The 27,906-nt window shown below is 44.0% G+C and overlaps 2 protein-coding genes and 1 non-coding gene across 3 annotated transcripts; 2 read left to right on the top strand and 1 right to left on the bottom strand.

Moving 5' to 3' along the window:
* Positions 1-43: 43 nt before the first annotated feature.
* Positions 44-11,859, bottom strand: NDUFA1 (NADH:ubiquinone oxidoreductase subunit A1). Its single transcript, XM_060001927.1, has 3 exons — positions 11,651-11,859; positions 10,519-10,608; positions 44-159 (listed from the first exon to the last, which is right to left on the bottom strand). Exons 1-3 carry the CDS (start codon positions 11,750-11,752, stop codon positions 73-75), a joined length of 279 nt encoding a protein of 92 aa, XP_059857910.1. The 5' UTR covers positions 11,753-11,859; the 3' UTR covers positions 44-72.
* A 91-nt stretch (positions 11,860-11,950) lies between these two features.
* On the top strand, positions 11,951-13,144 carry RNF113A (ring finger protein 113A). The gene has a single exon (XM_060001929.1). The coding sequence runs from the start codon at positions 12,063-12,065 to the stop codon at positions 13,092-13,094; it is 1,032 nt and encodes a 343-aa protein (XP_059857912.1). The 5' UTR covers positions 11,951-12,062; the 3' UTR covers positions 13,095-13,144.
* A 13,492-nt stretch (positions 13,145-26,636) lies between these two features.
* On the top strand, positions 26,637-26,709 carry TRNAW-CCA (transfer RNA tryptophan (anticodon CCA)). The gene has a single exon. It is a non-coding gene; the product is annotated as a tRNA-Trp (tRNA).
* The last annotated feature ends 1,197 nt before the right edge of the window (positions 26,710-27,906 follow it).

Consider the following 27,906-nt stretch of genomic DNA (forward strand, 5'->3'; position numbering starts at 1 on the left):
TGTTGACTGGAGCAAAGAAAAGCACAACCTAAAAGTTTTAAGTTCTGTTTTATTCAGGGACCTTACTGAGGACTACAGCCCATGAGACAGCCTCTCAGAGAGCTCTGAGGAACCATTCCGAAGAGGTAAGGGAGGAGCCACGATATATAGGAGTTTTTGCTGAAAAAAAAAATGTTGTCAAACATCAAACGATTATTGCTAATCACAAAAAACATCTCAAGTTCATGACTTTAGTGCTTTTCTCTGTATGTGAAGATGCCAGAGTCTGGGCTCATTGAAATCATTCCTTAGATATGCACCTTAACTATCTATAGCCAGTATCCCGTTTTTCTCCTTTCTGAATTCCCCTCAGGGTGCACCATGTTGGGCTGGGGGTGCAGCTGCAGTGGCCCCTGGCCTGATGGTGGGCAACATTGTTTGTTTACTAGAATGGCAGGCGACTTTCTTTGCCCACAGTGCCCAATAACCATTAGGTACCACAATCATGACGATGAAGAGACAAACCATAACGGGGAGAATCAAAAAGTACAGCAGGGGCTTCCCTGGTGGCGCAGTGGTTGAGTCCGCCTGCCAATGCAGGGGACACGGGTTCGTGCCCCGGTCCGGGAAGATCCCACGTGCCGCGGAGCGGCTGGGCCCGTGAGCCATGGCCGCTGAGCCTGCGCGTCCGGAGCCTGTGCTCCGCAACGGGAGAGGCCACAACAGTGAGAGGCCCGCGTACCGCAAAAAAAAAAAGTACAGCAGTCAGAAAGAGCCGGTCACTTCCCCAAAGCTAGGAGAACGTGCCTAGGATAACAGGGGTGGGTGTGTCTTGAGCTCTCACTGTTTAGGCTTGATGCCCAGCAGCCAAAGCAGGAGGAGGACTCGTGTGGACACTGCCCTTGGTGAGCCCACAGGCTCCTGATCTACGAAAATGACTGATGATAAGGACTGGCGTCAGTTCTGTTTGCTGATCTGACTCCCACAAGGTCCATCAGACCAACTGCCATGAACCTTCTAGTGCCATAACAGGCCCTGGTCCACACCCTGTCCTCCTCCTGGGTTCCCTGGGGGAAAGAGGGGAAACTGGAAACACTAGGCCCTACGTAGATGCATTCCAAAAGAGCAGAGCTCCAGCCTCCTGCATGCCAAGCTTTTGTGGGCAGGGGCAGCAAGACCTCTCCTAAGAAGCCCTGGGGCCATTGGTGCGAGGCCCAGGGTGAGGACCTGGCCTGGAAGGGCGGGCAGTGGGATTCTTAATTGCCCGGAGGAGAGAGACTTGCAGGCCAGCGATGAGAAACTCCTAGAAGACAAAGTGTTTGCATGGGGGAGCCAGGAGAGATTTCCCAGACGATTAGAAAGGCTCCTCTTTGAAGCAGGAGCTGCAAGTGGGTGGGCCAGAACTTGACCTCCTACCCCCAGCCAGGCCGCTCACTGAAGCGACAAATTCTGGCCTCCAGGCTGTCCAGGTTGAGAGGGCTTTTGAACTCTCAGGCAGCACTGAGGACAGGTTCTTCCAAAGCATGCCCTCCTCCGGTGCCTCCTTCCCGGCACAGCTGAGTGTGGAGAAGTGGCACAGAGCCCTGAGCGGCGCAGGTGGGGCCCGAGGACGGGAGCAGGAAATAAGCTTTGGCAGCCGCTCTCCAACACACACGGCGCCTGGTCCAGCCTGGCCCCTGCAAGAAGGTGGAGGCTGCGTGCAAAGATGTGCCCCGCGGACCCAGACCCGCCACGAAGCCCTTCCAGACCCTCACGGCAGCCCGGTGAGTGCGCGGAGCATGCCCGGTCCGCTTCAGGGAGACCATCGACACACGGGGTCAGACGGGGTCAGACGTGTGAGCCCGCCTCCCGGGCTTCCTTCCTTCTGCCAGGGGAGGGAGAGGGCAGGGGCCTCACTTGCCCCCCTGCATATGGGAAGTGGGGCGAATTTGTACCCAGGATGCGGTGCTCACTAGAGCGAGGAGTTGCTTCCGTCGCTGTCAGCTCCTTCCTGAATTGAGGGCAGTTGGGGGGTGCTGGCAGGGGCGATTGACGTCAGCGCACGAGGAAGGAGGCCACACCTTGGGCCTTGGATTCTATTCTTTCCCACCTGTAGCCCTTCAGTCATGTCAGTTCCCTCCCAGTTCCTGCTCTCGCCTCCTCTTGTACCCTCATGCTCACCCCGTCACCCCCTTCCCTTATTTATCTTCTTACTCTCCCACCCCGCCTTTCCTCCTCCCTGCCTATGTCCAGTAGGGCTGTCAGTTCTCAGCGATGAAGCTCGGGCTAAATGCTGACGTTCTCCTGTCAGGTGAGCCCAGTCAGCCAGCACATATCTTCTAAGTACTGCAAAGTGGACAGGTGGCAGGACAGGTGGCAGGCAAAGTGGACAGGTGAAGTGAAGCTGAGTGAGACAAGGTTCCCACCCTCAATGCACCTACAATGTAGTTGGGAAGATAAGGTGTGCTCACGTGAAAAGAGAACCAGTGAGTCAAATGTAGCAAGGTATCTTGGGTTGGGGCAGGTTCTAAGTGTGTGGCAGAGTGACCTCACTTCCAGTCTAAAAGGCCACCAGACTGTCCCGAGAAGGGAGAGGAGGTGGTAGGAGCCCAGGGCCTTTCCTAAACTGAGGCCCATTCTCCATCCATAAAGGCCACACAGCCTGAGTACTGTACTGTGCCAGTCAGTCCCAGGTTGGGTGGATCCCTGACAGTCATGATGTCATGAAGACCACTCAGAACGTTCCAGCTTGAGCATATGCAGGTCTGCCATAGGGCGAGTGCCTCACTGAACAGTGCCATGCTCAGAACACAAGTACTGTGGCAGAGCTGTTCCCGGATGGCTGGACTTTCGATGGTGATGCCTTGATGTTCTGTTCCACGGTCATAACCACACTGGGCTGCCCCCAACAGACACCGGATGAAAACTCCAGAGTTGCCCTAGAGACCTGACCCACCTTGCCCCAAAGACCAGGCTCTTAGAGATGAGAGACCGGAGTGGGCTTCTGGGGGCCTGTGCTGTTTTCTGGCCTCTAGAAACAAAGGGTATTAAACCTAGAAAGAAAAAAATCTGTCTGCTAAGTGAAAGAGACCCTCTCCAGCCGTGCAGTAGGTGGCACGCACGGGGACAGGCAGGTATACCAAAGAAACTCCTAAACACACGGGAAAGATTCTTGTTTTCTTGGGGGCAGCGATGCTCAGTGTTTCCATTGCCTTCCCTTTTTTCCTATTGCCTTTGGTATTACAGTTCTTTAGGGTCATAACTGAAATTGCATACTTGTCAATTTTATTACCTGACTACGCTCTAGCCCATATATCATAATTGGTTTCTCCATGTTTTCTGGAACTTAGGAAGACGCCTGCCAAGAAACAGAACAACAGATGAAACAAAATGTGTTCAAACTAGTAAAGCACCAGTTACATGGGTTTACACAAGTAAGATCTGCTAGGCCATTTTCTCAGTGATGCCCTGAAAAGAACACTTAGGTCTTTAGTCGTCAATCAAGATTTGCGGAAATCCCAAAAGCAGTGACTTGGCTCCGCACTGCTAAAGAGACTTTGCGGATGGGAGAGGTATATTATGCCCAACAGCATCAGACACAGAGGGTACACAAATAGGCCAAAGAAACCTTTAGCAATTAAAGATTATGCAAACATAGCATTGGATTTATTCCTTACAGAAATTTCCTCATCTTTTATCAACAGTGCCCCATATGTGAAGGTCATAAGAACATTCTGAACCCCTCAGGGTCTAGCTCAGGCTCTACTCCAGCTTCATGTGGGAAGCAAAGGAAGAGCACATCCCAAAAGAATATTCCCGAGTATGCAAACCTCAGAGATGAAATATTGGGTCAGGGGTGTGTGGATGAGGTGGGGTGGAGGAAGGCAGCATTACACAAGCACACGGGGACCCAAACCAAGAAGCTGAACGCCAGTGTCTTTAGATACGTAAAATCTGCATCGACATACTTGGGAAAGAAAAACCTCGATAACCGTTCTGTGTGTCTCATGTGTCACAAAAGTGTAGTAGAATCATTTGAGTTCTCAGGTCACAAAAGTATCAGGGTGATATGAAATCTTGAAAACCAAGTGGTGTTTAACTCTCTACCCTCCTCCCATCCAAAGGCTCCCTGTTGAGGACGGCCAGCTTCAGTCCCATCCGGTCACCACCTTCTCCTAGAACAGAGCAGGCCGCGTCTGCCGAGAGGGGTAACCAGGCACTCGGTCCTCACGGTGGCAAGAAACTGCATTTTCCTCTCTGCTCTCAGAACACACCTTTAGAGCAATGCGTGTCCTTATAGAGGTTAGTGTGGTCTGTTGTCTTTTTTGCGGTGTTCTGCGAATCCCTAGGTGTGATCACTCATTCTAAGAGAGGACCCAAGACTGCTGCCGCCACCTACACTTAGTTCCGCAGAGGGCCTGAGGGTCCTCCTACCACGTTCAGGTAAGTGCCTTTGGGCGACCTGGGAGTGGACTGGACAGCTGTTCCAGGGGTGCTTGCAGCGCCAGCAGTGATCCCCTCCACAGGCACAGGGCTGCCCAGTTACAAACTACTCCACATACATGATGTCCTGACTATCTCAGATACCCAGGGACGTGTGCCGAGCGCGTATTATTTTCCCTTGGAAGATAGGAGGAGACCTGAGCCTCAGAGCAGTGAAGTGACTTGCGTGAGGTCACACAGCTAAAGGCGGCGAGCCTCCTGATGTGCTGATTCCCCCAAAGTTCCGAGTCTCCACAGCCCTTCAGAAAAGAAACGGTTTGTTGTCTTCTCGACTTGAAGCACGTCACTCGCAGTGAGTTGGGATACATCCATGGGAAAACAAATGCCTCCAGGGATGAGATAAAGTTCAGGTTTACAAATGAGCCGAGAGAGAATCTGGGATCTGAACTCTAATGAACAGAGAACGAGGAACGAGAGGAAAAGGGGAATTACTCCCATAGACTCCTGACCTGAGTAAGTAGGAATTTAAAAAAAAAAAAAAAAAACAGCAACATTTCGGGACTTCCCTGGCGGTCCAGTGGTTAAGACTCCGAGCTTCCACTGCACGGGGCACGGGTTTGATCCCTGGTCGGGGAACTAAGATCCCGCAAGCCGTGCGAAAAAAAAATAACACTTCCTGGCGTGTTGCTTGATGGAGACCCTGCTGCTTTCAGAATTTCTCGATCTCAGCAGTGTTGACATCGTGGGCTCCCTAAAACTGTCCTGGGAGGGCCTGGCCCCTGCACTGTAGGCTCTACCCACTAGATGTCAGTAGCAACTCACCTGACTCCCCACGTGACGGTGAAAACGTCTCCAAACTTGGCAAAAGTGAAGCACGTCTTTAAGTCCGTGCTCTGCAGAGCAGCCCGGCAGATGGATGCACGTCCCCACCTCACTCTCCTGCTTGCCGCCCCCAGAGGCTTCCAGCTGCCCTGGACAAAGTCTGACACCCAAGGGAGACGGGCCAGGCCCTTGGTGTTCTGGGCCCTGCCAGCCTCTCTGCTCCCTCTTCCCTCTCCTTCCTGCCTCACTCTTTGCTCTAGTTCTGCACAATACTTGCGGCTCTTTCCCACACAGCCACGCTAGTTTGTGTCCTCACACTCGCGCTGCTTTCTCGCCTCAGTTGCTTATCTCGTAAATGCTCCCCAACCTTCAAGACTTCGCTTGGTGTGGGCATCACCTGGAACTTACCTGAAGCCCTCTCCCTTCCCTCCATCTGAAGGTTGGGTCAGATCCCAGCTGTGTGCTCCCACAGCACCTTCTGCAGACCCCTGTCATAGCACTCACCACCCCATCCTATAACTGCCTTGCAGTCCTCCGGACTGAGCTCCAGAAGGGCGAGGCTGTCTTATTCAAATCTGGGGCACAGTACCTGGCATGTGGCATTCACTCAGCAGTGTTTATTGAAGTGAGCCACAAAGAACAGTTAAAAGTACACTAGGTTGGGAGTCTAGACACCAAGATTCTAGTCCTTGGTCTGCTACTAGCTAGCCAGGTGATGGCTTCCCATGGCTGAACCTTTGTTTCCTCATCTGAGGAATCAGAATTTGGACTAGATGTCTAAGGGTCCTTATATAAGTTGGAATTGCTGATTCTAGAGTGTTGTCTTTTTTTTCATAAATATTTCATTTAAAAGTGTTTCCCAAAGGGCAGGGCCATCCTCTTCCAACCCCCTTCTGAATGTGTATGGCTTCCTCTAAACTTTTTCAAATTCTTTCCTACTATTTCATTTCACCCTAGAAATAATGATGGCAGCCTGACAGATATAATTTCAAACAAGAACCATTCTTCCAAACAAGTGACATAAAGGTAAACTGTGTATCAAATGTTACCATCACAGAAGACAGAAGAACACGTGTTTGTATTTCTACATGCATAGAGACCCTTTGGGGTACTGTGACAGTGGGGCAGGTGCTGGGCAGGGGACTGGAACAAGTCTTTTCACTGAATACCTTATATTGTTGGATTTTTGAGCTATGTGAATACAGTATCTGTTTTAAAAGTTAAAGAATAAAGCCATATGTATAAAATTAGCTACAAGGATATATTGTACAGGACAGGGAATATAGCCAATATCTTATAATAACTATAAATGGAGAGTAACCTTTAAGAATTGTGACTTTGTTGTGTACCTGAAACTTATATAATACTGTACATCAACTATACTTTAATAAACATAAATAAAAAATAAAACCAAATGAATGGCATCGTTTACCAAGCATCCTTTCAACTGGCCTTAAAAGCAGGTGACCAATGGACCCGAGGTCAGCAGCCAGACCACATCTGTCATAGCTGCTGTAAGAAAACCCTTCTGGCTAACTGCACTTTCAAAAAATCAAGAGAAATGCAGGCTACAACGCACCACTATAGTCTTCTAGCTTCAAAGTGTGCATTTTAATCTGGTTTACTCCCTGGCAGTGGAGTATAAAAATAAGGCTAAATTTCATAGCAAGTGCCACAAAAAAGGGAGTGAAAAATTCGGACGCTAATGCTAAACCTGACCAACTGATTTTCTGTCACTTTGTAGCCCCTCGCTATACAGCCCTGACATTCATCTAAGGATGAATCCTCTAGTGGATGAGCCCTGCCTAGAGGTACAGTGGACAGAGAACAGACCTAAAAATCAATAGATTTAGTGACAAATTTAGTAATGTTGTCAGTAAGTCTCCTGTATTCCTATCTGTACTACCTGCCCTCTCTCTTCCTTTCCAGAGATAGTTCTCATAACAGTCAGCAAAATGAGCCCTGTGTAGCACTAAATAAAGACTAGAGGTTGTATTAAATTTGTAACCATGACCACAGCTTTCCTTAAACAGTTTCATCATCACAGGGTGGCACAATATACAGTATTCCTCTAAGTGGGACTGCCACCTCCTTCCTCTGTAAGCCCTGTCCTGTAAGATGAGGTCAATGGAAACTACACAGTGCAGGTGTGTTTAAGGTCACCAGCAGATCAAATGTTAAACTAAATAAAAGATGGGGATGACAAATAACTTAGTTTTCTCACCCAGAGGTCCTGTGGTCACCTGGGGTGTTGATCTGTACACATGGAGTATCACCATCTTCACAGTAGTTACACCCTTTCAGATCTTCATCTTATCTGAACATGCAATTCTTTATTTCAAATGGTCGGTACACTCATTTTAATAAACATAATCACTGTTGTTTCTGCTCTACACAGCAATCTAAAATAAAAATCAACACTTAAGTGAATACTATGTGCTGGATACAGAGTGCATGAAAGTTGAAGGTGCGGTCTGGAATTTTAAGCACATAGGATTCACCCAGAAAAGGAACTAGAAAAAAAACAAAGTACTACTTTTTCTGTATTCTCCTAGCAATCTCTGAAGAAACAATGGTTTTCAGTAATATTACAATAGCAGGAACTACCATTTGTGACACATTAGGCACCAGGCACAGTGATCGGCACTTGGTGTACATTATGTCTCTAATTTTACAAGCCTCAGTTGCCTTTAGTTTTTTTAAAGTGATAAGGCTACATTGGGTAGACTGCTTGATCTTGTGTAGTACCATTCTAAAAAGTAAAGAAAACCTCTGATTTTACTTTTTTGTTTTATTTTTATTACACACTACAAAATACACTGCATGCTACACAATACACTGCATAACCGTCTAGCAGGGGTAGACAAGCGTAACTGAGTTATTTTTCATCAATCAGGAAAATGCTTCCTTAATCAATGTTCTCCAAACCCTGAAAAACAGTTTAAAAAGGATGATGTGAGAATTCTGTTCCTGTCAAAGATGTACATGTACTATAACCTACAATGATTCCTATAACCTATAATGGCTCCTAATTTTCATTTTCTGACAGTAGCAAACATACCACTTTATATGAAAAGACAACCCCCCCTTCCACTTGCAATCAAGACTAAAGTAAAGCAACTATTTACCACCTGGATCCTTCTACAAAGCACCCTCAGCGTCAGAGGACAGTAAGGTAAATCCATTTTATAAAATAACAGCCAACATCAGGAAAGATATTATTAGCCCCATTCTACTTTTTTACAGGTGAAAAAAATGGAGGCTCAGAGAGATTTAAAGTCCCTCGTTTAAGTCAGTAAGGAAGCAGTAGAGCCAGAATTCAAGTTCAGGGACCCCCAACTCCAGAACTCTTGCCCTGTAAGCATGACACTATTCAGAAGACCACTCTATCTTACTCAGTTCACAACCAAATACTTCAGAAACAACAAAGTAAAAGAGTAATCAGTGATGACATTTCTTCCAGGTGTTAAAATAACACATTCCACGTATTCCGTTTCAATTGAAGGAAGAATCACCTTGAGAGAAATTAAAATTGCATAGTCCTAGGAGCCACCTTGTAAAAATCCTAATTCATTTGGTCCAGTCAGGGTCCTAGGAATCTGTATTTTATCTCACATGCCAGGTGATCCTGATGGCATACTTTTTTTTTCTTTTTTTTTGGCTGTGCGGCTTGCAGGATCTGAGTTCCCTAACCAGGGATCGAACCCGTGCCCCGTGTCCCTGCCCCTTGCAGTGGAAGCTCAGAGTCCTAACCACTGGACAGCCAAGGAATTCCTCCCCCACTCCCCCTTTTTTTGGTTATTCTTGAACCATACTTTGAGAAATACCACTCTAGATGAGTAGATATCTATCATCATGTTCATCAGATTAGATTCTCAAATAGCACTATACTGAGAGGCAGATCACATAGGTTGAGTCCTTATACTATAATTTAATCACTCTGACCTTCTGTTTTCTAATCTATAAAATGGAATTAATATTTACCTAGATTTGCTGTGAAGGGTGAATCAGCAAGGAGAAAGTATAAAATAGTAAAATTTTTACAAGAATAATGAGGATGAACTCCTACAATATATAAGAACATACTATTAAGTTGAACCATATGAAAATGCTACTGCTTGGCCATTTTTTGTTTGTTTGTTTGTTTGTTTGCGGTACGCGGGCCTCTCACCGCTGTGGCCCCTCCCATTGCAGAGCACAGGCTCCGGACGCGCAGGCCCAGCAGCCACGGCCCACGGGCCCAGCCGCTCCGCGGCACGTGGGATCCTCCTGGACCGGGGCACGAACCCGCGACCCCTGCATCGGCAGGCGGACTCCCAACCACTGCACCACCAGGGAAGCCCTGCTTGGCCATTTTTGACCCACAAAAACAGCAGTTTCATATGATTCAATCAAATAAAAAATTATAGTAATTCTTTAATGTACTGGTGCAGGAACTGGCAAACCAATGGAGTATAGAAGAGTGCATTCATGAAACAGACCCATGTGTATATGGAAATTTAGTTTACTAGAGTGGTATTTCAAATAAAAAATGGACTTTTCCATATGTAGATAACTGTGACAACTGGCTGTTTCTTGGAGAAAACTAAAGTTAAATCCTTGCTTCACATTATACCCCAAAATGACCTGTAGACAGGTCAGAGCACTAAATGTAAAAAAGACTTTAATGGTATTTGGAGAAACTGTAGAAAGATATTTTTAGAATCTTGGGTACAAAAGTCATTTGTAAACAAGATATAAAACCCAAAATCCAGAACGATAAAAATATGATAAACTGAACATCAAGATTAAAAACTATCTGATCAGCTCGGTGCTTTGTGACCACCTAGAGGGGTGGGATAGGGAGGGTGGGAGGGAGGGAGATGCAAGAGGGAAGAGACATGGGAACATATGTATAACTGATTCACTTTGTTATAAAGCAGAAACTAACACACCATTGTAAAGCAATTATACTCCAATAAAGACGTTAAAAAAAAAACTATCTGATGAAAGCCACCATAAAGTAAAAAAGACAGCAGACTGAGAAAAATATTTGCCACATATAAAAGAGACAAAAGATTAATATCTGTAATATATATATAAGAAGCCCTATAAATCAAAAAGAAAAAGACAACAGAACAAGAAAGGATATAAGCAGATGATCCACATAATAAGAAATGCAAAGGATCATTAAATATGTAAAAGACAGTGCTATTTTAGTTTGCATTTTCCCAGTCTGCTGTAAGACCTTTGGCAAAACATTAACCAGAATGCACCTCAACCCTGACAGATGGGCTAGCGTCAGAGCCATCTTACCTTTGATACATAGTAACGATTAACTCCAGAGATGCGCCTATCTCTTTCCATCAAATTCCACTGATATGAATAATGGGCAACCCTTTTTTCCTACAATTAAAAGAAATTGTTATTGTAGTTTACAAAGATGAGTGACCCAATAGAGGGATATTTATAAGTGACATTCCAGAAAAATGGAATCACTGATATAAAAACTAAATTAACAATATAAGACCAGAATCCTAAATAAAATCGGACCACTAAACTTTAGAGCTAAGATGGTAACCATGAGTTCTTACACTTTCTATTTTAACCAGCATCATTTTTTTTCTTTCCTCCTTTCTTTTTTTTTTTTAAAGTCATGACTACTTGTTCCCTTTGGGGACCCTAGTGAGAAGAAACGACAGCGGTAGATCACAAGTGAAAGACAATCACAAAACCAGAAAGTAAGTACATTTATACTCTGAGATAATGTGAAGGACTAATTAGAGAGGAAAATCACAAATCCTAATGTGAAAAACAGGAGCATGACCTAAGTTCCTAAAGGCTTGCAAGAGAAAGTGGGAGGATAAAAAAATGTCAAGGTAAAAAAAACCTAATTAAGGGGAATTTCCTGGAGGTCCAGTGGTTCGGACTGGGCACTTTCACTGCCCGAGCGGGGTTCAACCCCTGGTCGGGGAACTGAGATCCCGAAAGCCGCGCGGCGCAGCCAAAAACAGAACAAAGGCTAGAAAAAAGTGAAAAACATGAAGATACCAAGATATGGATGCGAGAAATTAAAACCAAAATCCAGCAAGAAAGGAGACCAGAGGTCAGAGGGAGTGGGGCCAAGACTAATCGACGCCTCTCTCCTCTGCCTAGCAGTTTGGACCTACCTCTTTCAATCTCCTATCTTTCCAGCCCCCAAAACTCTACTCCGCCCTCCTGCCCACGCTTCACCTAGCAGCCAGCTGTTTCTTGCTAAAGTAGAATACGGTTCCCGTCGGCTTCGTTCCACAAGCCTCTGCTTTTAGGCAATAAAAAGAAAAAGGGCCGATCTCGGTATTCCCCATCTCGGAGAGAGGCTCCGGGTTCTAATGGGTTCCCGACCCCACCGCCCATTTCGTAACGCCAGCCGGTGGAGTCAGCCGCCGGGCCGGAGAAGCCGCCTTACCTTGCCCCCGTTAGTGAACCTGTGGATGCGTGCAGTGGCCATTCCCGGGATGAATAAGCACACGGCCATGACGGCGATCCCGGGGAGAATCTCGAACCACATCGCGACACCGTTACCAAGGCCAAACACTTCCTTCCACGCTCCTTAAAGGTGACCCGGCTTCAATCCCTTTCCCGTAACTTCCGCGGCAGCGAACGGGCGGGGCGGAGTCATGTACGCGGAGGAAGCTACGGAGCGCGGCAGGGCCCAAGCGTGGCGCGCGCCTGCGCTCTCGCACACTCTTGCTCCCACAGTCATCGTTCCGCAGCGGATTTTGCACCGACTCGCGGTCAAGTGCAAGACGTGCAGTGACGTGAAGCAGCTCCGCGCCACCCAGCAGGCCACAGCCGTTTCGGAGCTCGAAACTCTTAAAATGGCAGAGCAACTTTCTCCAGGAAAGACGACAGACCAGGTGTGCACCTTTTTTTTCAAAAAGCCTGTGCGAAAAGGGGCTGCAGGCCGCAGAAAGCGCCCGGTCTGCAAACGAGAGTCCGGAGACAGCAGCAGCAGTGACGAAGGCAACACTGTGATCCGCCCGGAAAAGAAGCGGGCGACCCACAATCCGATGATACAGAAAACCCGTGGCAGTGGTAAACAGAATGCGGCTTACGGCGACCTGAGTAGCGGAGAGGGGGAGGGGGAGAACGAGCCCGAGAGCCTCGGCGTGGTGTATAAGTCCACTCGCTCGGCGAAACCCGTGGGGCCAGAAGATATGGGGGCGACTGCTGTCTACGAACTAGACACAGAGAAGGAACGTGACGCGCAAGCCATCTTTGAGCGCAGCCAGAAGATCCAGGAGGAGCTGAAGGGCAAGGAAGATGACAAGATCTATCGGGGAATCAATAATTATCAGAAATACATGAAGCCTAAGGATACGTCTATGGGCAATGCTTCCTCCGGGATGGTGAGGAAGGGCCCCATCCGAGCTCCCGAGCATCTGCGTGCCACCGTGCGCTGGGATTACCAGCCCGACATTTGTAAGGACTACAAGGAGACTGGCTTTTGCGGCTTCGGAGACAGCTGCAAATTCCTTCATGACCGTTCAGATTACAAGCATGGGTGGCAGATCGAACGTGAGCTTGATGAGGGTCGCTATGGTGTCTATGAGGATGAAAACTATGAAGTGGGAAGTGATGAGGAGGAAATACCATTCAAGTGTTTCATCTGTCGCCAGACCTTCCAAAACCCAGTTGTCACCAAGTGCAGGCATTATTTCTGCGAGAGCTGTGCCCTGCAGCATTTCCGCACCACCCCGCGCTGCTATGTCTGTGACCAGCAGACCAATGGCGTCTTCAATCCAGCGAAAGAATTGATTGCTAAACTGGAGAAGCACAGAGCTCCAGAAGAGGATGGTGCTTCCGATTTCCCAGAAGATCCCGATGAGGGTCCAATTCCCATTACTTAATTTTCCCATTATTCTCAAATCTCAAAATAAATGTTTTTTTGTTTTGGAAATCTTAATTTGTGTCCTTCCTTTCTAGGGAAAGTGAGAGTAAAAGGCGGGTGGTGAAGTAGGGTGCTGGATGGATGGCTTGTAAAAGCACCAAGGTAGGTATAATCTGGATTTTTACCTGGTATAAATGCTGCCTGTGTGTAACAGATACTTTTCAAAACCCTTTAGCATAAATTTGGGGGATGGGAGAAGTTCGAGAAAAGAGCTAGAATTTGCTTGAAGTGACCAAAGCTGTGATGAAAGCAAGAACTGGACCTATTTATTATATCACATTTTTGCATCACTTAATAATTTACAAAAGTACTTTCATACATTATCCGTCTTGGGAGCGCGTACTACTTCAAAATACACCCCAGCCGGGCTTCCCTGGTGGCGCAGTGGTTGAGAGTCCGCCTGCCGATGCAGGGGACGCGGGTTTGTGCCCCGGTCGGGGAAGATCCCACATGCCGCGGAGCGGCTGGGCCCGTGAGCGATGGCCGCTGAGCCTGCGCGTCCGGAGCCTGTGCTCCGCAACGGGAGAGGCCACAGCAGTGAGAGGCCCACGTACCGCAAAAAACAAAACAAAACAAAATACACCCCAGCCAAGGTGTGTCTGTTGGGGGTTGAGGGCAGCAGTGGGAGTGGGAGAATTGGGTCGGGAGACTGGTAGCTATAGCCCCACAGCCTGTGCGTATGGGAGATGCTCCTTGCTCTCCTTAAAGCACCTTTAGGTAACCCCCTGCCATGGATGACTGAAATGGCCTATGCTCCGTGGTCCAGTATGACAGCCACTACACTAGCTTCGTGTGGCTGTTCAGCACTTGAAATGTGGCTGGTAGCCACCGTTTTGGACATGCAGTTCTACACTGAACTTGTGAACCTGCAGAGGGCAAAAATCTAACATTTTATGATCCATTGTCTGAAACTGTGTGCTCTCAGACCCTGTAATAGAGCTGATCACGCCCTATTAAAGTTTATCTATGTACCTGTGTTCCCAACTAGTTTGTGAACTCCTCAGTGACCAGGCCAGTGCTTGGCATATAATAAGCACTTAATAAATAAACCCACAGAGGTTTGAAAAAGGAGATCAGGGCCAAAGCCTTGAACCCAAGCCGAGGAGCTTTGACTATATTCCGTTGGTAATGACGAGATAGAGACTTGGGGAAGGGAACACAATCAGACTTTTTTTTTTTTAATGTTACTGTGGTTGCAGGCTATTGGATAGATGGCAGGGAGATGGAAGGCAGGGAGGCCAGTTAGGGAAAATGACTAGTAAATTTTTCTTGATCTGACTAGAATTTGGGCTGATCCCAGGAAACAGATGTAAGAATAAATTGTGGGTTAGTTTCTATATTCATATTCATTAGTCCATTTAAAGATATTCTTTGAGCAACTCTGTCAGGCACCATGCCTGGCATACAGGATATTAGCAAACAAGATAGACATAGCCCCTTACCTCATGGAGCTGGACATCAAACAGTGCAGGTGTGATGAGTACAAGAACAAAAGTGCAGTGGGTTGATCTCTCAGGATTAAGCCAATCCCAGACTTTGGGAGAGTTCAGAATCAAACTCACTTGATACAATGTGATAACATTCTTTAACAGAATGTATTAAGTACAGTGGGGATACATGAGAAGCCTAGTGGGAAAAGGGCTAAAGAAAGCATCACACAGAAAACAGCATTTAAGAGATGAGACAAAAAAACAGCAGAACAGGAAAGAGGAAGTTGTAGAGGCAGATGGAGAAAGAGAAGCTTACACTGAGGTGGAACGCAAAGGAAGACAGTGTTCTAAAAAGTGTCATGGAAAGAAACAGGACAATGACTAGCAAAAATCAGTGGTGTACTCAAGGTATTTTTCATGTTTACAAAGTTTATGATTAAAGTTTTTAAAAGAAATATTTTTATCACGTTTAATTAAATGGTGCAACTTCATTTCATAGGTGAAAACTAAATAGTTATTCCTACAAATTAAAAAAAAATTAAACATGGAGGGAGTTCCCTAGTGGTTAAGACTCCGGGCTTCCACTGTCGTGGCCCGAGTTCAGTCCCTAGCTGGGGAACTGAGATCCCGCAAGCCTTGTGGCGTGGCAAAAAATAAATAAATATGGGGGGGGGGAAGAAAGCATGCCAGCAGAGATGAGTTGCAGCTGGACTCTGAAGGCGCTAACCTAGTCTGAGAGCTCAGAGGAGGCTCCCCTAGGAGATGACCCTCAAATTGAGACCTGAAAGGGGGGTGGTAGGAAGAGTATCACAGTCAGAGGGTTAGTATACACCAAGGACCTGAAGTGAGGGACTGGCTTCAGCTAAGAACTCAAAGCAGACCAGGATGCTGGGGGCAAAAGACAGATGGTAGTCAGTGCCAAGTCAGCCACATTGCAAGTCATGTTAAGGACTCTGGACTTTATCAGAAGGGCAAAGGGATGCCATCAAAGGGTTTTAAGAAAGAAAGTGAGATGATCAGATCTGAATTTTAAAAAGATAATTCTGCAGTGTGGGAAATGGATTGTGGAGACTGGACACAAGCCAGAGAGATCAGCTAGGAGGCTCGTGCACTAGTCCAGGCGATATGATGGCAGACTGGACTAGACCGGAGGCTGTGGACATTCATTTAATAAATAGTTTTTGAGCACCCACTATATGCCAGGCATTGAGTTAAGCACTGGAGATACAGCCAAAGCAAAAGCATTCAAGTCCCTGCACTCTAGAACTTACATGAGAGAGACTAACAGAATTATACATGCATAATATATAATAGATTGAGCTAAGTGCTATGAAGAACAATGAAGCAAGGTAAGGGGATGAGAGTGCAGGATGGGGGGGCATGTTATTTTATATAGGGTGGTCAGGGAGGGCCTCTTCTGATAAGGTGACATTTGAGCAGAGACCTAAATGAAGCAGATATCTGGGAGAAGAGCATTCCAGACAGAACACCAAGTGCAAAGGCCCTGAGGCAGGAAAGTGCCTGACGTGTCCTAGGAACAGTGAGGAAGAAATGTAATTATCTGTTTTGGGAGCCCGTACAGAGTAGACTGAAGGAAGAGGAAAGAACTCTAAGATTAGATAAGAAAGGTAATGGCGGGGGCGAGGGCAGACTGTGTACAGCCTTATGAGCCATTGTACGAACTTGAGTTTTTATTCTCAGTGACATGGAGGGTCACTGGGAGGTTCTGAGCAGAGGACTAACATGATCTAACACTGGCTTTAAAAAGGATCCTTCTGGAACTTATGGGGGATAATGGAAATGTTTTATATCTTAACCGGGGTATTTGTTACACAGGTGTCTACATTTGTCCAAACTCACTGGACTGTACATGTATGTGCATTTCATTGTATGTGATTATATCTCATTAAGAAACACCTCCAGATCAAAGGAGAAAAAAAAGAAACTGGTTGCTATGTCGAAAATAAACCAGGGCAGGAGGGTCAAGGGATGAAGCACAGAGATCAGTTAGAAGGCTACTGCTGTTGGGACTTTGCTGGTGGTGCAGTGGGTAAGAATCTGCCTGCCAGTGCAGGGGACGTGGGTTCGAGCCCGGGTCCGGGAAGATCCCACATGCCGCGGAGCAACTAAGCCCGTGCACCACAACTACTGAGCCTGCGTGCTAGAGCCCACGAGCCACAACTACTGAGCCAGCATGCTGCAACTATCGAAGCCCGTGTGCCTAGAGCCTATGCTCTACAACAAGAGAAGCCACTGCAATGAGAATCCTGCGCACTGCAACGAAGAGTAGCCCCTGCTCGCCACAACTAGAGAAAGCCAGCACAGAGCAATGAAGACCCAACTCAGCCAGAAAAAAAAAAAAGGTTGTCCAGGTGAGAGATGGTAAGTGCCTCAAGCCAGGTGGTGGTGAGAAGGGGTCAGATTCTGAATGTAGTTTGAAGGTAAAACTGACAAGTTGTCTTGACAGGTTAGATATGAGGTGTAAGACAGAAGAGTCAAGGTGACTCCAAGATTTTTGACCTGAGCAACCAGGTGGAAAGTGGTACCACTTAGTGAGATGGAGAGAGGCACATAGAGAAAAGTGCATAAAACATAACTTTGCAGTATAACAAGTAGTTACATAGGAACCCCTTGCATAACCACCACCCAGGTCAAGAAATACAAAACTGACAACACTCAAGAAGCCCATCACATTATCCAGATTCTCCAGATGACACACACAGGTAACCACTACGCTGATTTTTATGGTAATCACTCCCTTGCTTTTTTTCCATTGATCTTCCTCTTTAGCTATTTATCTCTCCTTCCCTCTCGCCCAACCAAGAATAATGTATACTTAATGTCTTTTGTTTCTCTCCCATGTACTCTTCTTTGTAACAGCTTTATTGAGATATAATTCACATATCATATAATTCACCATTTTAAAATATGCATTTGAGTGGCTTTTTGTATATTCACCAAGGTTGTGCAACCATCACCACTATCTAATTTCAGAAAATTTTCAATACTTCAAAAAGAAAAGCAATACCCTACACCTGAAACTGACACAACATTGTAAATCAACTATACTCCAATAAAATTTTTTCTAATTTTTTAAAATTTAAAAAAGTTTGCTAATAAAAAAAAATAGAAAGAAAAGCATACCCATTAGCAGTCACTCTCCATCCCCCCAGGCAACCAGTAATCTCCTGTCTCTACATATTCACCTCTTCTGGACATTTCATATCAATGGAATCATATAATATGTGGCCTTTTGTGACTGCCTGCTTTCACTGAGCGTGCTCTCAACGTTCATCCATGTTGTACAGTATATCAATACATTCCTTAAGGGGGCTGAATAATATTCCATTTTATGGTTATACTATATTTTGTTTACCCATTCATCAGTTGATGGACTTTAGGTTGTTTCCACATTTTGGCTATTATGAGTAATGATACATTCATGTACACACATTTCTGTGTGGATGTGCATCTTCATTTCTCTTGGGGAGATACCTAGAAGTGGAAATGCTGTCATATGGTAACTGTTTAACCTTTTTTAAAACATTTTTTTTAACTGAAGTGAAATTCACATAACAAGAAGTTAACCGGTTTAAAAGGAACAGTTTGGTGACATTACCTCTATATAATTCCAAAACATTTTCATCACCCCAGAAGAAAGCCTCATACCCATTAAGCAAATGATCCTCATTCTCTCCTCCCAGCATCTCCTGGCAACCGCCAATATGCATTCTGTTTCTGTGGATTTAGCTATTCTAGATACTTCATATAAATAGAATCATATAATATGTAGTCTTTTGTGTCTGGCTTTCACTTAACATAATGTTTTCAAGGTTCATTCACATTGTAGTATGTATCAGAACTTCCTTTTTGAGGCTGAATAATATTCCATTGTATGTATATACCACAATTTATTATCCATTCATCTGTTGATGGACATTTTTTATTTTCCACCTTTTGGCAATTGTGAATAGGGCTACTCTGAAAATGTGTACATATCTCTGAGTACCTGTTTTTCAATTCTTTTGAGTATTCACCTAGGAGTAGAATTGCTGGGTCATATGGTAATGCTATCTTTTTTTTTTTTGGCCGCGTTTGTTCTTCCTTGCTGTGCATGGGCTTTCTCTACTTGTGGTGAGCAAAGGCTATTCTTCATTGCGGTGCACGGGCTTCTCATTGCGGTGGCTTCTCTTGTTGCGGAGCACGAGCTCTAGGCGTGTGGGCTCAGTAGTTGTGTCTCACGGGCTCTAGAGCACAGGCTCAGTAGTTGTGGCGCACAGGCTTAGTTGCTCCGCAGTATGGGGGATCCTCCCAGGCGAGGGATTGAACCCGTGTCCCCTGCATTGGCAGGCAGATTCTTAGCCACTGTGCCACCAGGGAAGTCCCTGGTAATGCTATCTTTAACTTTTTGAAGAACTGGCAAACTGTTTTCCACAGCAGCTGTGCCATTTTATATTCCTGCCAGCAATGTAAGAGGGCTCCAATTTCTCCACATCACCAGCACTTACTTCCTTTTTTTTTTTTAATAGCAATCCTAGTAGCTGTGAAGTGGTATCTCATCATGGCTTGGATTTGTACCTCCCTAATGACTAATGCCGACCATCTTTACATGTGCTTGTTAGCCATCTGTATGTCATCTTTGGAGAAATGTCTATTCAAGTCCTTTACCCATTTTTTAATTGGTTTCTTTGACTTTGGGTTGTTCAGTTGTAAGAGTTCTTTATATATTCTGGATACCAGGCCCATATCAGATATATAATTTGCAAATATTGTCTCCCAACCTGTGGGTTGTCTTTTTACTTTCTTGTTGGTATTCTTTGAAGCACAAAAGGTTTTAATTTTGATGAAGTACAATTTAACCATTTTTCTTTTGTTATTCATACTTTGGCATCACATCTGAGAATACATAAATCTGATAAATAAATCTGAAGTCATAGAGATTTACCCCTATGTTTCCAAGAGTTTTATAGTTTTAGCTCTTACTTTTAGGTTTTTGATACAATTTGAGTTAATTTTTGTATATGGCATGAGATAAGGGTTTGGTTTCATTCTTTGGCCTGTGGCTATCAAGTGACCTAGCACCATTTGTTGAAAAGACCATTGAATGTTCTTGGCAGTCTTGTAAAATTATCAGTTGACCATAGACAGATGGGCTTGTTTCTGGACTCTCAATTCTATTCCATTTATCTATATATCTATTTTTATGCCAGTACCACAAGGTCTTGATTACTGTTGTTTTGTAGAAAGTTTTGAAAACAGGAAGTGTGAGCCCTCCTATTGTTTTGGATATCCTGGATCTCCTGCAATTCCTTATGAATTCCTTATGAATGTTTGAGTCAGCTTGTCAATTTCCACAAATAAATCAGCTGGAATTTTGATAGAGATTGCATTGAATCTGTAGATCAACTTAGGAAGCACTGCCATCTAAATAATATTAATTAATATCGTGAATTCCCTGGCAGTCCGGTGGTTAAGACTCCACACTTTCACTGCTGAGGGTCTGGGTTCAATCCCTGGTCAGGGAATTAATACCCTGCAAGCCTCATGGCGACGTGGCCAAAATAAATAAAGTAACTAAAAAAATTAATGTTAATCTTCTAATCAGTGAACACAGGATGTTTTTCCATTCATTTTAATCTTTAATTTCTTTTACAGTTATTCATGGTATTCATTTATAATCCTTTTCATCTTTATAAGATCATCAGTAATGTCCCCTCTTTTATTTTTTTTATTTTTTTGGCCACACCGCACAGCTTGTGGGATCTTAGTTCCCCGATCAGGGACTGAACCCAGGCCCTGCAGTGAAAGTGCCGAGTTCTAACCACTGGACAGCCAGGGACTTCCCTATTCATTTCTGATTCTAGTAATTTGAGTCCTCTCTCTTTTGCTATTTATTTATTTAGTCAATCTAGCTAAAAGTTTACCAATTTTATTGATCTTTTCAAAGAACCAGCTCTGGTTTCATTGATTTTTCTCTATTTTTCTGTTCTCTCTTTCATTAATTTCCCCTCTAATCTTAATTATTCCCTTCCTTCTGCTTGCTTTAGGTTTAGTTGGAAAAGACACTTTTCCAGTGTGTTAAAGTAGAAAGTTAGGTGATTAATTTGAGATTTTTCTTTTTTTAATCTACAGATTTAAAGCTATAAATTTCCCACTAAGCACTGCTTTTGCTGCATCTCATAAGTTTTGGTATGTTGTGTCTTCATTTCATTCATCTCAAAGTACTTTCTAATTTTCCATTTGACTTCTTTGATTCATTGATTGTTTTAGAGTATGTTGTTTAATTTCCATATATTTATAAATTTTCCAGTTTTTCTTCTGTTATTGATTTCTAATTTCATTCCACTGTAGCTAGAGAACATACTTTGTATTCTTTCTATCCTTTTAAATTTATTGAGGTTTGTTTTATGGCCTATCATTTGGTCCATTCTAGAGAATGTCCCATGTACACTTGAGAAGAATGTACATTCTCTTGTTGGGTGGAGGGTTCTAAGAGTGGGATGTGTCTCTTAGATCTATTTGGTTTATAGTGTTGTTAGATTTTTCTATTTCTGTGTTGATCTTCTGCCTACTTATTCTATCCATTATTGAAAATGGGGTATTGAAGTCTCAAAAATTATTGAATTGTCCATCTCTCCCTACATTCCTGTCAGTTTTTCCCTCATGTATATTGGTGCTCCTTTACTAAGTGCATATATTTTATAATTGTTATATCTTCTTGATGGATTGAGCCCTTTATCATTATAGAATGTCCCTCTTTATCTGTAGTAACACTTTTTTGTTTTAAAGTCTATTATGTCTGATATTAGTATAGCCATTTCAGCTCTCTTGTGGTTGCTGTTTACATGATATATCTTTTTCAGCCTATTTATATCTTTGAATCTAAAGTGTGTCTCCCGGGAACTCCCTGGCGGTCCAGTGGTTAGGACTCCTTGCTTCCACTGCAAGGGGCACAGGTTCAACCCCCGGTCAGGGAACTAAGATGGCACAGCCCCCCCCCCAAAAAAAAGGTGTGTCTCCTGTAGACAATAACAGTTGGATCTTGTTTTTTTACCCAGTGTGACAAACTTTATCTTTTGCGTTGTTTAATCCATTCACATTTACTGTTACTGTTGATAGAGTTGAATGTATGTTTGTATTTTACTTTTTTCATTTATGTTCCTCTGTTCCAACTTTACTGCTTTCTTTTGCATTAAGTGAATATTTTTCTAATATAGCATTTTAACTTCTTTAATGATTTTTTCACATTTTTGGAATTATTTCCCTAATGGCAGCTCTAGGGTTTACCATTCATGTCTTTTTTCTTTTTGGCTGTGCTGGGTCTTCATTGCTGCGCACGGGCTTTCTCTAGTTGCAGCAAGCAGGGGCTACTTCACTGCCATGCTTCGGCTTCTCATTGCAGTGGCTTCTCTTGTTGTGGAGCACAGGCTCTAGAGTGCGTGCCACAACTACTGAGCCCACGTGCCACAACTACTGACACCCACGCGCCTAAAGCCTATGCTCCACAACAAGAGAAGCCACTGCAGTGAGAAGCCCGCTCACCACAACAAAGAGTAGCCCCTGCTCACCACAACTAGAGAAAGCCCGCGCACAGCAACGAAGACCCGATGCAGCCAAAAATAAAATTAATTAATTAGGGCTTCCCTGGTGGCGCAGTGGTTGGGAGTCCGCCTGCCAATGCAGGGGACACCGGTTCGTGCCCCAGTCCTGGAAGATCCCACATGCCGCGGAGTGGCTAGGCCTGTGCTTCGCAATGGGAGAGGCCACAACAGTGAGAGGCCCACGTACCGCAAAAAATATATATATATATCCTTTATAAAAAAAACCTCAGATTTATACTAATTTATACTAATTTATTTCCAGTGAGATATAAAACATTCCTATATACTTCTATACCCTTTTGCCCCTTTTTGTGATATTACTGTTACACATATTACATCTATAAATGTTACAAACTAATAATACATTATTATATTACTTTATATAATTTTATGACTTTTACAGGAGCTAAGAAAAGAAAGGAGAACAAGTATATATTTATACCTTCTGTTATATTAACCTTCTTTTTATCATTTTTCCTTAGCCCAATACATCTTTGTTCCACCCACCTCCTTTGTGCTACTATTGGAAAATATATTACATTTCTATGTTATAGGCCCAACAATACACTATAGACATATCATTTTCTACAGTTAATATATAAACTGGTTAAGAGAAGAAAGGAGAAGAAATATGCATTTATATTGTCTTTAATAATTATACAACTACTGTTGGTTTGTAACCTCAGGAGTTCCCCAGGTGAAATCTGAAATTGGCCCCCTTACATGGAGGGTAAGGAGATACCAATGAAAGAGGCAGACCACTCCAGATTTGTAGGTGGCAGTTTTAATAAGCAAGGGAACTTACATAGGAGGCGTGTCTTGGGTGGTTGCAAGCTAAGTAAATCTCTGCATCCACCCATCAGAATCTTAAAAGTTTACATAGAGGCCTTAACAGGGTTCAGTCACATATTCAGTCCAGGTGGTCTCAACAATTCAGCATTACTCTCTCAAGGCTACATTCTTGAAATGGCACCTAGTGTGGGAATGGTGGGTAGAATACATATTCCACTGACTCAGGTAGTGGGGATAAGGAGCCTCTAATTGCCTGGGTCCAGCTTTCGGGTCAACCAACGATCACATCTTGATGACCTCCTCCAACAATTACCTTTACCTTTGTTCTTTGGGGTTTTTTGTATGGATTTGAACTAATATCTGGGGTCACTTGATATCAGCCTAAACAACTTCCTATTTCTTGTAAGGTAGGTCTACTAGCAATGAAGTCTCTCAGTTTTTATATACCTGGGAATGTCTTTATTTCACCTTCTTCTTTTTTTTTTTTTTTTTTGTGGTACGCGGGCCTCTCCCTGTTGTGGCCTCTCCCGTTGCGGAGCACAGGCTCCAGATGCGCAGGCTCTGCGGCCATGGCTCACGGGCCCAGCCGCTCCGCGGCATGTGGGATTCTCCCAGACCAGGGCACGAACCCATGTCCCCTGCATCGGCAGGCGGACTCTCAACCACTACGCCACCAGGGAAGCCCCACCTTCATTTTTGAAAGATAGCTTTGCTCAATACAGGATTCTTAGTTGACTGTCTTTTTATTTTTCTTTGAGCACTTTGAATACATTGTCCTACTTTCTTCTGGCCTCCACTGTTTCTGATAAAAAGTCAGCTTTTAATCCTATTGGGATTCCCTTGTAAATGATGAGTCATTTTTCTTTTGCTGCTTTCGAGATTTGTTCCTTGTCTTTATATTTCAGCATTTTTATTATGATGTGCCTGTTTATGGATCTTTTTGCATTTGTTTTACTTGGCGTCCATTGAGCTTCCTAGATGGGTAGATTGTTTTTCAATAAATTCAGGAAAGTTTTTAGCCATTATTTCTTCAAATATCTTTTTTTCCCTTCTTTCTCCCACTCCTCTCTTTCTGGTACTTCTGCTACGTATATGTTGGTGTGCATAATGGTGTTCCATATTTCTCTGAGGCTCTTCATTCTTTTTTCTCTCTATTCTTTGGATTGCATAATCTCTATGAATATATCTTCAAGTTTATTAATTCTTTCTTCTGCCAATTCAAATTTACTGTGGAGACCTGTTATATAGGCAGAATTGTTTCCCTCCCAAAAGTCATATGTTGAAACCGCCAGTACGTCAGGATATGACTATATTGGGAGATAGTGCCTTTAAAGAGTTGACTAAGGGGGAGGACTAAATTGGGAGATTTACACACTACTATATATAAAATAGATAACTAATAAGGACCTACTGTATAGCACAGGAAACTCTACTCAATACTCCATAATGACCAGGACTTCCCTGGTGGTCCAGTGGTTAAGACTCCATGCTCCCAATGCAGGGGGCTGGGGTTCGATTCTTGGTCAGGGAACTAGATCCCGCATGCCACAACTAAGACCCGGCACAGCCAAATAAATAAATAAATAAATATTTTAAAAATACTCTGTAATGACCTATATGGGAAAAGAATCTAAAAAAGAATGGATATATGTATATGTATAACCGATTCACTTTTCTGTACAGCAGAAACAAACACAACATTGTAAGTCAACTATATGCCAATAAAATTTTTTTTAAGATTGATTGGGAGTTTGGGATTGACCTATGCACACTGCTATATTTAAAATAGATAACCATGGAGGGCTTCCCTGGTGGCGCAGTGGTTAAGAATCCGCCTGCCAATACAGGAGACACGGGTTCGAGCCCTGGTCCAGGAAGATCCCACATGTCACGGAGCAACTAGGCCCATGTGCCACAACTACTGAGCCTGCGCTCTAGAGCCTGCGAGCCACAGCTGCTGAAGCCCGTGTGCCTAGAGCCCATCCTCTGCAACAAGAGAAGCCACTGCAATGAGAAGCCTGCGTACCGCAACGAAAAGTAGCCCCTGCTCGTCGCAACAAGAGAAAGCCTGCACACAGCAACAAAGACCCAATGCAACCAAAAATAAATAATAAATTAATAAATTATTTTTTAAATAATAAAATAAAATAAAACAGATAACCAACAAGGACCTACTGTAAAAAAAATTAAAACTCAGTGGGATGAATTGGGGGACTGGGATTGACATATATACACTAATATGTATAAAATAGATAACTAATAAGAACCTGCTGTATAAAAATAAAATAAAATAAAATTCAAAAAAGAATTAAAACTTAAAAAAAAAAAAGGTGACTGGGCTTCCCTGGTGGTGCAGTGGTTGAGAGTCTGCCTGCTGATGCAGGGGACACGGGTTTGTGCCCCGGTCCGGGAAGATCCCACATGCCGCGGAGCAGCTAGGCCCATGAGCCATGGCCGCTGAGCCTGTGCGTCCAGAGCCTGTGCTCCCCAACGGGAGAGGTCACAACAGTGAGAGGCCCGTGTACCGCAAAAAAAAAAAAAGGTGACTAAATTAAAACAAGACTGTTAGGGTGGGCCCTAATCTAATCTGAGTGGTGTCCTAATTTTTTTTCTTCCAGTATTATTGAGATATAAATGATATACAGCACTGTGTAAGTTTAAGGTATACAGCATAATGATGTGACTTACATACATCATGAAATGATTACCACAATAAGTTTAGTGAACATCCATCATCTCATATAGATACAAACTTAAAGAAATAGAAAAAAATGTTTTCCTTGTGATGAGAACTCTTAGGATTCACTCTCTTAACAACTTTCATATATAACACACAGCAGTGCTAATTATATTTATCATGTTGTACATTACATCCCTAGTACTTATTTATCTTATAACTGGAAGTTTATACTGTAAACAGAGAATGTGGCCTGCCATTCCAGTTCTACAAGGATCAAGTCATTGGCCACTGCAGTCACTGACCTACAAGGGCACCCTGAAAGGAATTCAGGATGAAGCATTGTGTGTTTTGGATATATGAGCCCCTGGATAGTTAAAATGCATATGTAAGGAAGAATTTCAATGACACCATATGCTCGCACCTTCCCATACTTAGAAAAGTACTAAAATCATTGACTGAGATATTTGATCCTCATGAGCAGTAAACCTTTACCGAGATCTTGACTGCACTATATATGCTGGCTCTTCCCCTACCTCTTCGGAACTGTTTCTCAGAGTTATCTGAGGGGCTATCTCCTGGGCTACAGTCCTCAGTAAGACACGGAATAGACTCAGCTCACAGCTCTTACATTGTATGTGTTTTTTCCAGTAGCTTTAGACTACTTTCACCCAACTCTCCCTCCCCCCCAACTCTGGTAACCACAAATCTGATCTCTTTTTCTAGGAATTTGTTTGTTTTTGAAGTATAATTGACCTACAACACTATGTTAGTCGCTGGTATACAACATAGTGATTCAATATTTATATACATTTCAAAATGATCACCATGATAAGTCTACTTACCATTGAGCAGTATCCTTATGAGAAGAGGAAATTTGGATACAAAAAGAAACAACAGGGGCACATGGACACAGAGGAATGACCATGTGAGAACACAGTTAAAGATAGCCATCTGCAAGCCAAGGAGAGAGGGCTCAGAAATAACCAAACCTGGGGATTTCCCTGGTGGTCCAGTGGTTAAGACTCCACGCTCCCAATGCAGGGGGCCCAGGTTCGATCCCTGGTCAGGGAACTAGATCCCACATGCTGCAACTAAGAGCCCACATGCCGTAACCAAGACCCAGCACAGCTAGATAAATAAATGGAAGGAAGGAAGGAAGAAAGAACCAAACCTGCTGACACCTTGATCTTGGAATTCTAGCCTCCAGAACTGTGAGAATATAAATACCTGCTGTTTACGCCACCCAGTCTGTGGTATTTTGTTATGGCAGCCCTAATAAGGTAATATAAGACCCTCTAGTGAGTTTTTCTTTTCAGTTACTGTACTTTTCAACTCCAGAATTTCCAGTTCTTTTTTATATATAATTTATATTTATTGAATTCTCTATTTGATACATTGTCTCATACTTTATTTCTTTAATCATGGTTTCCTTTAGTTCTTTGAATGTATTTATAATGGCTACTCTGAAGCCTTTGTTAACTCTGACATCTGGTTACTCTCACAGGAAGTTTTTGCTACCTGCTTCTCCCCACCACCCTATAGTGTATGGGTAATACTTTCCTGTTTCTTTGTATATCCCATAATATATTTTCTTTGGAAACTGAATGTTTTAGGTAATATACTAACTATGGGTGGAGGCCCCCCAGCCACCACTCTGGGCTTATTATTGTTACTTGCTTAGTGAATGGCTGGATCATTACTGAAGTCTATCCCTGCTGTCCCGCCACCCCCCAGTGTTAATCCTCTGATGTTGGTCCTCAAGGGGTGCGGCCTTGGGTGAACCCTTAGTCTCCCAAGATGACAGTGGTTTTGACAGGTTTTTCTTTGTCTCTTTTCCTGACAGTGCCCAGCTGTTAAACTCTGTTTGCAAAATGATTGTTCTATTGTCTTCAACACCCTGGGGCATAAATTGCTCTACTGTCCAAATTACATTTTTCAGTATTTACCTTACTTCTCTGCAGCATACAAATTAGAGCTCCTTTGTTTTTTTTGCGGTACGTGGGCCTGTCACTGCTGTGGCCTCTCCCCTTGCGGAGCACAGGCTCCGGACACGCAGGCTCAGCGACCATGGCTCACGGGCCTAGCCGCTCTGCGGCATGTGGGATCTTCTCGGACCGGGACACGAACCCGTGTCCCCTGCATTGGCAGGCGGACTCTCAACCACTGCGCCACTAAGGAAGCCCCTCCTTTGTTTTTTGTTTGTTTTTGTTTTTTGGCCATGCTTCATGTGGGATCTTAGATCCCTGACCAGGTATTAAACCCACACCC

The sequence above is a fragment of the Delphinus delphis genome, chromosome X, assembly GCF_949987515.2.
Source record: "Delphinus delphis chromosome X, mDelDel1.2, whole genome shotgun sequence".
Taxonomy (NCBI): Eukaryota; Metazoa; Chordata; class Mammalia; order Artiodactyla; family Delphinidae; genus Delphinus; species Delphinus delphis.